Here is a 12,957-nt window from a genome sequence, read left to right on the forward strand (position 1 = left end):
GAAGAACACGAACACGAACATCAGCCTGTGACGCCGATCCTCCAACTTAGGTTGTGGCCTATAAGTACAGCGAAAGAGTCCCTGCATGAGAGACACGAAGTTCTTCAAATGTAGAGAGCGAGAGCGACAGAGAGAGAGAGAGAGATGTCAAGAGGAAAGGCTGGTCTCTGGTTTCTTCTCTGCCACTTGGTTTCTCTCCTGATTTTGAGAGGCTCTGTGGCTGCGACAAATGGAAACAAAAATAAGGTGTGCTTGCCCTTCTTTTTCATGGGTTTTCTTTCTCGTTTTCTCGTCTGGCTTTTACTTTTGAATCTAAAGATAAATATTTGTGCAGGAGTTTTACATTGTTTACTTGGGAGATAGTCACGAAAATGAAGAACATGCAGCTCAGTCACACCTGCAACTCCTTTCATCTCTCAAGGGAAGGTCTCTCTGTCTCTCTCTCTTTTTCTCTATTAATCAACCACTACCATGCTTCAAGAGAATTAATTATTGTGCTAATTTGATAAATGAAGCTAATGGTCCTATGCAATAACCCAGGACATGGAGTGGTTATCGACATAAGTCATCAAATTAATCGCATAAAGAACTTTACCAGCTTCTATACTTTATGAAATTAAGGGGGAAAAAAGATAAGCAAATTACCTTCTTCACACCCTCTAATGCTGACTCCATATCTCTTGCTGCATAGCGACGATGCGGCAAAAGAGTCGTTGGTCTACAGCTACACCAAAAGTTTCAACGCATTTGCTGCCAAGCTGTCCGAAGATGAGGCTGAAGAGTTATCAAGTAAGCCTACTACTCGAATAACAGTTTACATAAATTGTGCTCAAGAGTCTGTATTTTGCTCATTTTTCAATCGAGTACTTAAATTTTCGTTTTTCGTTCAATTGGGTACCTCGACTTTTCAAAATGTGCTCAATGTTAGGAGTCCTTTAATTTCATGGACGGAAATTGCTCACATGATGCTCTATTACGGAACGGTTAAATATGTTGATGCGGCGCTTATGTGGAAGATTACTATCCAAGTTAGAAAAATAAAATCACGGTGATGTCATGTCATCCATGTCACGGTCTGTCAACACCACGCCGCCTCTTAAACAGCCGTTGCCATCGCAAAGTTTAGAAAGAGTTTTATTAATAATCAAAACTCTTCTAGTTATTTATTATTTACATAAGGTTTTTGCTAACATATTAGTACCATTAAAGGCACATATTAAGTCTCCGTTTGTTTCACAGAAAATGTATATTTTAGAAAATATTTTCCTAAAAATAATCAATTGCATCACTTTAAATAGTGAGTCAATGAATAATGTTTCCATTATCGATAATAATTTATGTCTAAATATTTTCGTGGACGACGAAATTTTTCTTCGTTCGTTCATTTTTATAAGCGATACAAATAATTATTTTTTAAAATATTTTCCAAATCATTCATTTTCCATAAAATAAACGCATCCTAAATACCCAAATGAGAGAAATCTATATAATTCTCCGATCAATCAATATTTATCGTGCATGTATGCTTGACTTAAAATGAGATTAAGTAATTAATAATGTGGTTGAGATGCTGCTATTCAGACCTAGAAGAGGTGGTCTCTGTCTTCCCCAACCGATACCACGAGCTCCACACGACCAAATCGTGGGACTTCGTCGGGTTTCCTCAGACGGCCAGAAGAAATCCGAAGATGGAGAACGACATCGTTGTGGGCCTGTTCGACACAGGTTGTAATTTGTCAATCGATTTCATATTTCGAATTTGCTTATTAATCATTTCAATTATTAAACATATCTCGTGACATTTCAGGAATCACGCCTCAATCTGACAGTTTTGCTGATAAAGGGTTTGGTCCACCACCGTCCAAGTGGAAAGGAAGTTGTGGTCGCTTTGCTAATTTTTCAGGGTGCAACAAGTAATTAATTTTTCTCTATGCCTCTTACCAAAATACAAAAGAATAGTGAAATCGTATTTCTTAATTTAATACACACCAATGCAACTATATAGTTGCTTGTTTTCTGACCAAATTTGCAACTATGCATGTGTTCAATGGAGGAGCTGATTACTATGAGACTTCTAATTAATTTGGTTCTTTCTTTCTATTAGCAAACTTATTGGAGCCCGGTACTTCAAGCTCGACGGCGGGCACGACCCGGATGACATCCTATCTCCCGTCGATGTGCACGGCCACGGGACTCACACTTCATCCACCCTGGCTGGCAACGTCGTGCCGGACGCGGACCTCTTCGGCCTCGCCGGCGGGGCCGCGCGGGGGGCGGTGCCGTGGGCCCGAGTGGCCATGTACAAGGTGTGCTGGGTCAGCTCGGGCTGCTCAGACATGGACTTGCTCGCGGCGTTCGACGCCGCCATACACGAGGGCGTCGACGTCATCTCCATCTCCATCGGTGGCACGGTGCCCAGCTACACCAGGGATTGCATAGCGGTCGGTGCATTCCACGCCATGAGGAAAGGGATCCTGACCGCAACTTCCGCCGGGAATGACGGGCCGAACTTGGCCAGTGTCGCGAACCATGCCCCATGGCTTGTCACGGTGGCGGCCAGCGGCATCGACAGGCAGTTTCAGAGCAAAGTCCAGTTGGGAAATGGGAGGACCCTTTGGGTAAGTATCAAGATTTATTGATAATTTCGTTTTTATTTCGTAAATGGTCCCTAATTTTTTTTTGTTTTTTTTTTTGTTATAGTCATGGACATACTCGGGCCTCATTAAACTTCTTTGGAGGTTAATTATGGCAATCTCTAGGTTATTGAAGTGCTTTAGCTTCTATATATCACAACTTATATTGGTGTGTGATTTATCAGCTTTTCTTCCAATAGATTTGCCAACTAGTTTCGGTTTACCAACTCTTATTGGCATTGCTTAACAACTTTTATTTGAATGTTTCTATATTTACTAGATTTTCCCGAACAAGTTATTCCTTTTATATGTCTTACTGATTTTCAAAACTTACCAACTCTTTTTAGAAAATTATCAACCTCAATTAGAGTTATTATTCTCGACCAAAAAAAAATTAGAGTTATTATTGATTTTCTCCAACTAAGCTACCAACTAGTTTTGGTAACAAACTCTAATTCGATTTGCTTACCAATCGTTTATTTGTTAATTTACAAAAAATCACCGACTTAACTATTGAGTTACTACTTTTATTTGCCTTACTTACTAAAATTTTAAGTTTTTTAACTCTCTTTTTAAAAGCACCTCCCTCAACTACAGAGATTTACCAATTTCTCTCCAAAAAAGTTACCAACTTTTAATTGAATTAGTTGCCAATATTTATCTATTTTTGTACATTACCAACTTATCTTGTCTTTGACAAAAAAAAAAAGTGTTCTTTTTATGTACCAACTTTCATTATGAAGTGGACTGAACTTAACGACCAACAGGGGGTGAATTGGTTGCTTAAGGTTCGCGCGAAATAACTTGTAGAGGATGAAACAGTGTCTGTAGATAAAATATGTTCTACAAAGCAAATATATTCTGTCAGCAGAATTGTAAAAAGAGCAAGAGATAGGAGGGTTTGCAAAGCAATTTATAGTGGTTCGATCTCTCCACTTGACCTATTCCATTCTCCCAACTCTAACGGCCCATAAACTAAGCTAGGTGTTCACTTGGGCAATCCTTGCAGCCTTTTGACAACATTTACAAATGAAGTTACCTCTGTATGAGAGACTATCGCTTACTCTACAAGTACACAATTTACTCTATGCTCGAAGTACTCTCTTACAACGAGTATGCTATCACTCTCTTGGAAAATACACTCGGATTTCACAAGATATTTCTCAATTATGTAGAAGTAAACACAACTTTCAGAGCATTTTTATCCCCTCGTACCCGTTCAAGTCCGACTTTAAAACATTTATATTGCGTTAGAGACTTCCTCAGCATGTTGAAGAATTCAAATGGGGTAGAACTTTTTTTCTCCAGCTAATAAATGGACTTTACCTAAAATAGATAAAAACTACCCGTGCTTCCCCCTGTCACTTACTCTGCTTAGCCAAAGCACCGATTTGCATTTGAGACAAATTGATCTAGAGCTAGTTCTCCGTTTCCATGTACGTGGAATATTGTCCATTCAGTCTCCAGCATGAACTTCCCCTACCATGCCGTCTATTGATTCTTGACAATTTCACCAAATCCCAATCTGTTCACATTCTACACTTATATTATTCCTAACATATTGATATACTCAATGTTGTCCAAGTTGATGTCCTTCTATTTGGTCCGTCCAAGCACATTGACGATCACAAGTCCCTCGTTTATTCACCAAAAGTCTTTCCAACTCTGAGCACTTTTCACTCAGTATCTTGTTATCTTTTTGCAGAGCAAAGAAGCACACCACTAGTACACGTGTCCTTTTGTTGCATCATCTGCATATGAAATTTTGTATGTGGAGAATATTTCGTTTGCACACTCAAATACAAGGGCAAAGGATACTATAAGTGCATAACTGTGTAACGGAGATCACTTTGGTGCCATAACTTTTTTCGGATCACTTTGGTGCCAAGTCGGAGGAAAAATGATCATTTAAGTGTCATAGTTTTTTTGGATCACTTCGGTGCTAAAATTTTGAAAAACGATCACTTAAGTGCTAAAATTTTTTAAAAACGATCATTTAAGTGCTAAAAATTTTGAAAAACGATTACTTAAGTGCCAATCTCCGGCGAGCCACGTCGCCTTCAGAAATTAATAAAAAATGCAACGTCGGATTTCCGGCGAAAAATTGTGTACGGCACCGGAGTTGGCACTTAAGTGATCGTTTTTCAAAATTTTAGCACTTAAGTGATCCAAAAAAACTTATGGCACCAAAGTGAGCGCCGTACATAAGTTATGGCACTTGTAGTGTTCTTTTGTCCAAATACAAGTATTAATTCATACAAAATGCTTTGCCGTCTTGAAAATATGTAGGGACTTTACTCGATAAATTAGAGTGACAACAAACTTTTCACCGATTAGGTTACTGACTATATAGCATTACCAACTCTTATTTGAGTTAATTACCAATATTTATATTAATTTTTGTTCAAACTACCAACTTCTCTTATCTCTGACAAAAAAAAAAACTCTTATTTTTTACTAACTTTTATTTATCTTTTTTACCGAAGCCTAAACTTATCAAGTACAGTACGAAACTTTTACCAACATTTTTTTGTATGACTTATCAACTTCTCCGATTAAATTACCAAGTTATTTTGGCTTACATAATCTCAGTTGAGTTGCTTACCAACATCTAACGGGGCGTAAGGTTGAATCTATTATATCAAGTTACCACTTAGATTTGCCTTGCTTACTAACCATATTCTATGATCAAGTTACCAACTAATTTTGTATTAATAATTCTTATTTGTGTTGGTCACAAACTTTTATTTCGTGTTTTCATCAAATTACTTTCTCTACTTCTATAAAAAAAATGACTTCTCTTACCTTTTACCAATCTTTGTTTAACTTCCTCGCTAATATCTTAAATTTACCAACTATTATAGAAAATATCAACATTTACATGAGTGACTTACCAACTTTTCTCCCATTTAAATATTTCAACAGAAAATTTATTAAGTTAAAAGAACAAAATATACGTAGGTAACTAACTCAAATAAGATTTGATGACCTAAAATCAATTGATAACTTAATTAGCGAAAAGTTGACAAATCGCTTAAGTTGAACTACGTAATTTCATGTAATAATTGGTAAATTTAAGGCATATATAAGAAAGGTAAATTAAAGTTGGTAAATAATGAGAAAATTGGTGATTAAGGGAAAAATAAACTTGGTAAGTATCTCAAATGGGAGTTGTAAGCCAAAACTTGTTTGTAACTTAATTAGAGATATGAATAGAGTTTATTAGTTTTAATGTGTTGCCAAAAAATGCAAACAAAAGCTTGTAAACACCGAGAAAATTTGAAAATTTAAAAAAGAATAACAATAAAATGTCTATAAGAAACTCAATGAGAGTTGCTAATCATTACTAAGTGATAATGTAACGGGAGAAAATTGTTGCAAGTATAAAAATTGCTAATTGCAAACTGTCAAGAAAAGTTGGCAATTTCATAAAATTGTTGTGAGTTAACAATAAGTTAATTGAAAAAAAAATCATTTGTCATTTATCTACCACTGGCTTTTTTTTAACTTACCAACATTTATTAAAATTTACCCAGATAAAAAAAAAACTATTTTGGTATGGGAACAATAGAAAATTGCTATTTGCTAATGTTTACGCGATTTCGCTGGTTAGATAGCATCGTTGTATTTTGTATGTCTAGTGAACTTATGTTTTTCATTCGCGGAGTGTGCCTACTGCAGGGAGTGGGAGTGAACACGTTCGATCCGAAGGAGAAACTCTACCCGCTAGTGAGCGGGGCGGACGCGGCGGCAAACTCGAGCGAGGAGAGCGCAAGGTACTGCATGGACAACTCGTTGGATCGGGTCAAAGTGAAAGGGAAGCTCGTGTACTGCAAGTTTGCGATGCTGGGTGTCGACTTTGTCGTCAAAGGAAGCGGAGGGATCGGCGCTATCATTGAGAGCCAGCAGTTCCTGGACACCGCTCAGATCTTCATGGCCCCGTCAACCATGGTGAACGGTACTCTCGGCAAGGCGATCGATGAGTACATTCACTCTACCAGGCAAGTCCTGAATAGATTTACCAAGTGCTCTAGGTGAAGTTTTTAGCAAATTGCACATCACCGCTGTAGTTGCATAATCGCGGCGACGCTATGACCGTACTGTAGCTGTAGAGGGAATCAACTGATTAAGAATATGCACACTAACATTGACATTATATAAGCTTTGGATTGTGCGATCTCATTGGATTCGCGCTTCCGAAAAAACATACGTAAATCCACCTAAGATTAGCTTATCACATTCATATGGCTTTTGGTCTGGTGCTTAGATCTCCATCAGCAGTAATACACAGAACAGAGGAAGTGAAAATACCGGCTCCGTTCGTCGCGTCATTTTCTTCTCGGGGTCCAAATCCGGGGTCTCAGCGGATTCTCAAGGTCCGATTTGTTTGACCTGCAAACTACCTCCTTTTTCATTTCGCCGAAAAAAAAATAGAGATGAATGCCGAATTCGGATCCTATGAAGCTTTGAAGTTATTTTACTTCTGCATATGCAATTGACATGAACTATGGAAACGCAGCCTGATATTGCAGCACCAGGGATCGACATATTGGCATCGTACACGCCGATGAGGTCGCTGACTGGGCTGAAAGGCGACACTCGTTACTCGAAATTCAATCTCATGTCCGGGACATCCATGGCGTGCCCTCATGTCGCCGGTGTAGCCGCTTACGTCAAGTCTTTCCACCCGATCTGGAGTCCTGCAGCTATTAAATCAGCCATCATGACCACAGGTATATGTGACGGATTAGTATCTTACTTAGCTTTTCGTTTTGTACACAGATCGGCGAAACTATTTATTTCGACTAGCGCCCGCTTAGATGATGACCTGCATATAGTCGAATTTAAAGCAATCATCATGGATATGAATAAATCAAATGGAAGATTATGCCAATGACAACTTATAAAGCAAGTACAATAAGCTTCATGTTAAGATTAAAGGTTTGTCTATATAATACTTCATTCCATCATAGCTCACACTTCCAACTGTCTCAATTTCCCTCATCGATAAGCGAAACCCATGAGCCGGAGGATGAACCCCGATGGCGAGTTCGCTTACGGCGCCGGCCAGCTCAACCCAATCCGAGCTCTCAACCCGGGCTTAGTGTATGACATGGGCGAGATGTCCTACATTCAGTTCCTCTGCAGCGAGGGCTATCCCGGGTCTTCATTGCAGGTCCTGCTCGGCCCGGGCCGAACCGTAAACTGCTCCTCGTTGGTCCCCGGGCTCGGATACGATTCACTCAACTACCCCACTATGCAGCTCACGCTGAGAAACAGCCGAGAACCAACCATTGGAGTCTTTGTGAGGACGGTCACGAATGTCGGTCCTGCTCGGTCCATGTACAATGCCACGGTTAGAGCTCCAAGAGGTGTGAAGATTGTGGTCAAGCCTACGAGCCTGTCCTTCACTCGTGCGATGCAAAAGAGAAGCTTCAAGGTTGTGGTGGAGGCGGAGCCGGCGTTGGAGAACCGGGTCGTGTCCGGTTCGCTCGCGTGGAAAAGCTCGAGTCACGTCGTGAGGAGCCCGATAGTGATTAACGGTATCCGGTTCGATCGTGAAGCGGATTGACTTGGGAATGGACTGATAAAACTGAAAATTGAAGGCATGTGGAGAAGAAGATATAAGGAAAGAAAGGAGACTATGGATATGTAGAGCGTATGTACATTCATGGGTTAATCTGTTGATGATTAATGATTCATTTATCAAGTGTAGAAAGCGCTTTACTTATAAACTTAAAATAAATGTCTACCCCTTTAAAGTATGTGTTGATGATGTATCCAATGCCTGGTGCCATACCATAAATGCGTTCACCTGACACTTGTATTTCGAAGGACTAACAGTGATCCTATTCAGTAAGTAGAAGAGCCATTTTGAGAAAAATTGGTAGAGAGACAATTTTGGATTTGTGACGGTAGTAAAGGGATTAGTGGTGGCGTCATTCTTCATCTAAAATATTTTGATCTATCCTGGTTAATTTTTTTCTGTTAGAGCTAAATTTCGTTTGGGGAATACTTCGATGGAAAGTATGTATCTTTACCTAGCGGTGAAGGGATGGAGCGGGGCGGATATGATAGGGTATCCGACACCTCACAAACTTTAAGGTTACGTTTGGTCGATCAGGATAAAACCGGTGATAGGAGCATGCTTTTATCACTATTCGTCGTTTGCGACGGTCCCAGGGATGTGATAAAGGCCTCGGATATGACCCGGATATAGCCTGGATAAAAAATCCTGGGAAGGGTGGGATAGACTAGGATAGATTTCTAATGCCTATTTTTCCAGTAAAACTATACTCACTCGCTCGTCATCTTCATCCCCACACCTTGTGCGCTTTCACCAAAAAAATTTCTACGCCTTTTTTTCCTTCACCGACTCCTCGGAACCATTAATAGCAAAAAATAAAAATAAAAATTATCCTATCCGACTTTAAATCCGTAGTCCCACCAAAGCGGTGAACAGGATATGAAGAAAATCCTGGGATTTCTTTATCCTATCTATCAGGGCTTCATCATATTTAAAAATCCCGACGACAAACGCAACCTAATGGGACGTAAATGAGTTTCAAGTTTCGAGAAAAAAAAACCTATGAATTATAGGATATTAAAGCTCGAAAACCGATAACCGAATCCGATGCGCATTGATTATCTAAAAACTAATCATCCACGGTGCTTACATAATTCAGTTAAATAAACAAAACTACTGTGAACCCCCAAAACAAAACTAATCATAATCTACCATAGTTTAAAAACCCCCACCTTTTAAGCCCGACTCTCATTTTAGATTTACTAAATTTTTTATTTCTATAATAATTGAACTCAAATATTTAGAGATTTAATGCGTGAAATTTTTAAAAAATTGCTTGTGTTTGCAATTTGAGGTGATTCATCATGTATTTAGTTAGATAAATACATATAACTAAAAATGTCCTAAGTTGAGGGCCCCGATTATTTCGTCTCAATGCCGAGTTTGGATTTTCATCTCAAATGCCGTCACAGGTTCGAGATGGATTTGGAGGATAATCGAAAGTTAAAAGAGACGAGATTGGAGAAACATGATGGTTTCGGGACGAATTCGACCTTACCATATCTATCCCGCTTCCATCCCTAAACCGGTTAAGCTAAGCACACCGTCATCAAAAACTGAACTTTTTGTACGAATTTTGTTTAATAATGTGATTTTGGTAAATTCCGGATCGGACCACCAACCCCAAGAAGCGGACCCCCCTCCGCGGCGGGTGGTGGTGGTGGTGGGGGCGGGGACCACCGCGCTGGCCGCCGCTGGCGTGAGGCAGAGCCGCCTTGTGAACAGCGAAGGGCGGTCCCTCCTCTGGGGGGCCCCACACGCGCGACGTCGTCTTGGGTCCCCCCGCCCGCCATCACATGACATGAGCGCCAGATTTGGGTGGGCCCCCACACGATTCCCCAACATGATTGTAATAAAAAAATTTGTTTTATTCATAAGAAATACACGCGCTAAATTTTTCTTTTTTTTTTTTTCCGATTCAATCTAATCCCGAAATGAAATAGCCGGACACTACCCAAATATATTAATATAGTTTTTTTAAGAGGATATTACGAAGTTAATCAATTTTGTTTTTTGGTATGTCCTATCTCTAACTCTCCTCGCTCTCTGACCTTTTGCTCTGCCTCTTGCAGATCGAGTCGAACCCTGCACCCGTGATACTAAAGTCCCCACCCCACAAACCCTTTACCAGCAAAGCCGCATGCCTATTGGCAAGTTAGTCAATTTCAATTGCATACATATTCTCAATAATAACAAGCAACTCAACGCCTAATCAAGACCCGACTTCGATCGTATATTTGTATTCGAAATAATTTTCACTCGAGAAATAACTGTAGAAGACTTATCTATTAACTTATTTGATGTGGACGATAGAGGCGATTCTGTAAGACTTTATTTTAGTAAGATTCTGGAACTATATTCTATTGTAATATGAGGATTTAAATGTATCATGGGCCAATCTACCCCATCATCATCGAAAGCGATATTGTCGGATAAAGTCCGTTAGCGATCACTAAAAATTAAGTGAGATCTACAAGTCGGCATTATTAAACTTTTATTTAATCGCCAAATTATCCAGATTTTATATTGATTATGCGACAAACTTTTTTTTTCTTTTTGAGGAAATGCTAACATTGAATCCAGTGGCAATGACGTGGCATTCGGAAAATGGATCGCTTGCCCGCCACGTCGGCAATTCATGAGAAAATTGATCGGCAAGGCAAAGTACATCAATTGCAAAGAAAAAAAAAATTGGAATTCAAACTTCATTGACCAATTTAGTGCGAGTATTGCGGTCCGCCATGTCTTAAAGTTAACCCCCACCAACTAGGATGCATGTAGGCCCCACCCGGACCTCACACGTGCGAACCTTTATTAGCGCCCCTCACGTGACCCCACGTGCGCCCTTTCTCGAAGCCCGATGAGCCGGAATAGAGAGCGCCACTTCCGACGTCGAGCCGGTCCATGCCGTCGCTCCTGATGCTCCGGCGAGGCCGTCAATGGCGGAAGCCACCCCAAAATCGCCGCCAACCTTGCCTCCGGGCGTCGTCGCTAATGCTTCGCTGCGCGGTTCGCCTGCTTAAAGCTCTCGCCTATCGCGGATCTCCAGGGAAAAATCCCGGAGCACCTGAGGAGCGCTCGCCGTCGCCGCCGAGCTCGGCGCCATGACCGACGCCGCCGCCGCTCTCGTCGGTTTCGGCCCCGGGGCGTCAGACCTCATGTTGGCACCGCCTATCTCCTGAGATACCGAATCGCTCCCTTGAGCTTCGGCAGCGCGTTTCGTGGCCACGGTCGCGTCGTACTGTTGGATGGCGGCCACGAACGACGATATCGGCCGCGCCGCCGGTGCTGGGGCGGAGGCCACGTGCGGGATCACGAAGTAAGCTCCGGAAGCGACGGCGCTCGAAGGTATGGCCCACATGGGGACTAAACCTTGAGGGAATAAGTGGTGGTTGTGGGGGTGGTGATGCTGGTGACTTTGTGTCGACGGTGCGAGGATCGTTGAGCTCGGCGAGGTCATGTGCTCACGGACGTCGACGTAGTCGCTGTTCGTGGTTCGCTTTGGCTTCTTCTTGCCGGGCGGGTCGCCGGGTTCCGGGTCTTTGGCCGCTGTGGCGGCGGTGGGAATCTTGAAAGTGCCGCCGACGGACATGGCGATGGCGGGGACGGTGCCGGTACCGGTGGCGGCGATGATGGCGGGCTCGGCGCGCTCGAGCAGCCACTGGATGGTCTCTCCGTCGGACCTGTGGCCCAGCTCCCTGGTCAGCTGGAAGATCCGGGCGGCGCAGGCGGCCGGCATCCGGACCCTCCGTCCCCGGCCCTCCACCTTCGTGTGGCGGTCCTTGGTCGACCGCCTCGAGGGCAACGCCGCCGGCATCGCGCGCAGTTGCTGACGGGATTCTTCTCTCCCGGGCTCTTCTTTGAGCGTGAGAGCGGATGGCCGACGAGGTGGCGGCGTCGTCGAGGAGACGGTGGCGGCGGTTGAGCCGTGCTCTCGGGGCTGATCATCGGCGGCGGAATGCTCTCCACCGTCGGTTCTTAACTCGAGGGTTGTCGCGCCGTCGTGGTCGTCGTCTTCCTCGTGCTCGCCGATCTGGTGCTCCCGAGTCGCGTCCATGTCTGGAACGGAACGCTTGCTGAGCTGAGGAAGAGGCGAAGGAAATGAAAACGTAGAACTGGAAGATGGATATGGAGAGGAAGGAGGGAGCTTGCTTATAATAAGAATAAGGGAGACCTGTTGACCACAAATTTCCTTTCAAAAGTATATGTATATTATAGGGATAAGTGCACTAGAAATACTAAAACTTATCGTAAAAGTATAATTGAGTCTTAAACTTTCAAAAGTGCAAATAAGTCCTAAAACTTGTCATGAAAATGCACTTAAGTCTTAAAACTTTCAAAAAGTGCAAATAAGCCCTAAAACTTATCACGAAAATGCAAACAAGTCCTAAAACTTACCACAAAAGTGTAAACAAGTCCTAAAACTTTCAAAAAGTACAATCAATTGAAGGACTTGATTGAACCAATTTGACAAGTTTTAGGACTTATTTCACAAGTTTTTTTCAAGCTAGATAAGAAACACTATACAAATTTCAAGAGTTTATGACTAAAATTTCCATGTTACCTTGAAAAAAATTATAGCTTATTAATGAATTCATACAGATCCGACGAGGCCTCGCCTAACCCACCGCCGGCGAGGACCGCCTCGCCGCTTTCCTCCGCCGAAGAAGAAAGGAAAAAAGAAAAAAGGAAAAGACAAAATGCCTATGGGTCAAAATATTGGGGTAAATCTATTAT

At 42.0% G+C, this 12,957-nt stretch overlaps 2 protein-coding genes across 2 annotated transcripts; one reads left to right on the forward strand and one right to left on the reverse strand.

Moving 5' to 3' along the window:
- Positions 1 to 8,240, forward strand: LOC115677986 (subtilisin-like protease SBT4.14). Its single transcript, XM_030601237.2, has 10 exons — positions 1 to 246; positions 335 to 426; positions 692 to 789; positions 1,582 to 1,725; positions 1,808 to 1,913; positions 2,105 to 2,618; positions 6,315 to 6,634; positions 6,901 to 7,009; positions 7,153 to 7,366; positions 7,646 to 8,240. The coding sequence occupies exons 1-10, from the start codon at positions 145 to 147 to the stop codon at positions 8,203 to 8,205; spliced, it is 2,259 nt and encodes a 752-aa protein (XP_030457097.2). The 5' UTR covers positions 1 to 144; the 3' UTR covers positions 8,206 to 8,240.
- Positions 8,241 to 11,058: 2,818 nt separating this feature from the next.
- Positions 11,059 to 12,354, reverse strand: LOC115678021 (transcription factor TCP9). The gene has a single exon (XM_030601295.2). The coding sequence runs from the start codon at positions 12,275 to 12,277 to the stop codon at positions 11,240 to 11,242; it is 1,038 nt and encodes a 345-aa protein (XP_030457155.2). The 5' UTR covers positions 12,278 to 12,354; the 3' UTR covers positions 11,059 to 11,239.
- Positions 12,355 to 12,957: the final 603 nt, after the last annotated feature.

Source organism: Syzygium oleosum, unplaced genomic scaffold (genome assembly GCF_021117445.2).
Source record: "Syzygium oleosum isolate NSW1041296 unplaced genomic scaffold, Sole_v2.1 Sole_v2.15, whole genome shotgun sequence".
Lineage (NCBI taxonomy): Eukaryota > Viridiplantae > Streptophyta > Magnoliopsida > Myrtales > Myrtaceae > Syzygium > Syzygium oleosum.

What these genes read in the sequence shown, in the direction of transcription:
- LOC115678021 (XM_030601295.2), bottom strand. Translation starts at nt 12,277, where the DNA reads ATGGACGCGACTCGGGAGCACCAGATCGGCGAGCACGAGGAAGACGAC.
- LOC115677986 (XM_030601237.2), top strand. Translation starts at nt 145, where the DNA reads ATGTCAAGAGGAAAGGCTGGTCTCTGGTTTCTTCTCTGCCACTTGGTT. An exon ending in TGTGGGCCTGTTCGACACAG is followed by an intron (nt 1,726 to 1,807) that starts GTTGTAATTTGT and finishes GTGACATTTCAG; the next exon opens with GAATCACGCCTCAATCTGAC. An exon ending in GAGTACATTCACTCTACCAG is followed by an intron (nt 6,635 to 6,900) that starts GCAAGTCCTGAA and finishes TCTGGTGCTTAG; the next exon opens with ATCTCCATCAGCAGTAATAC.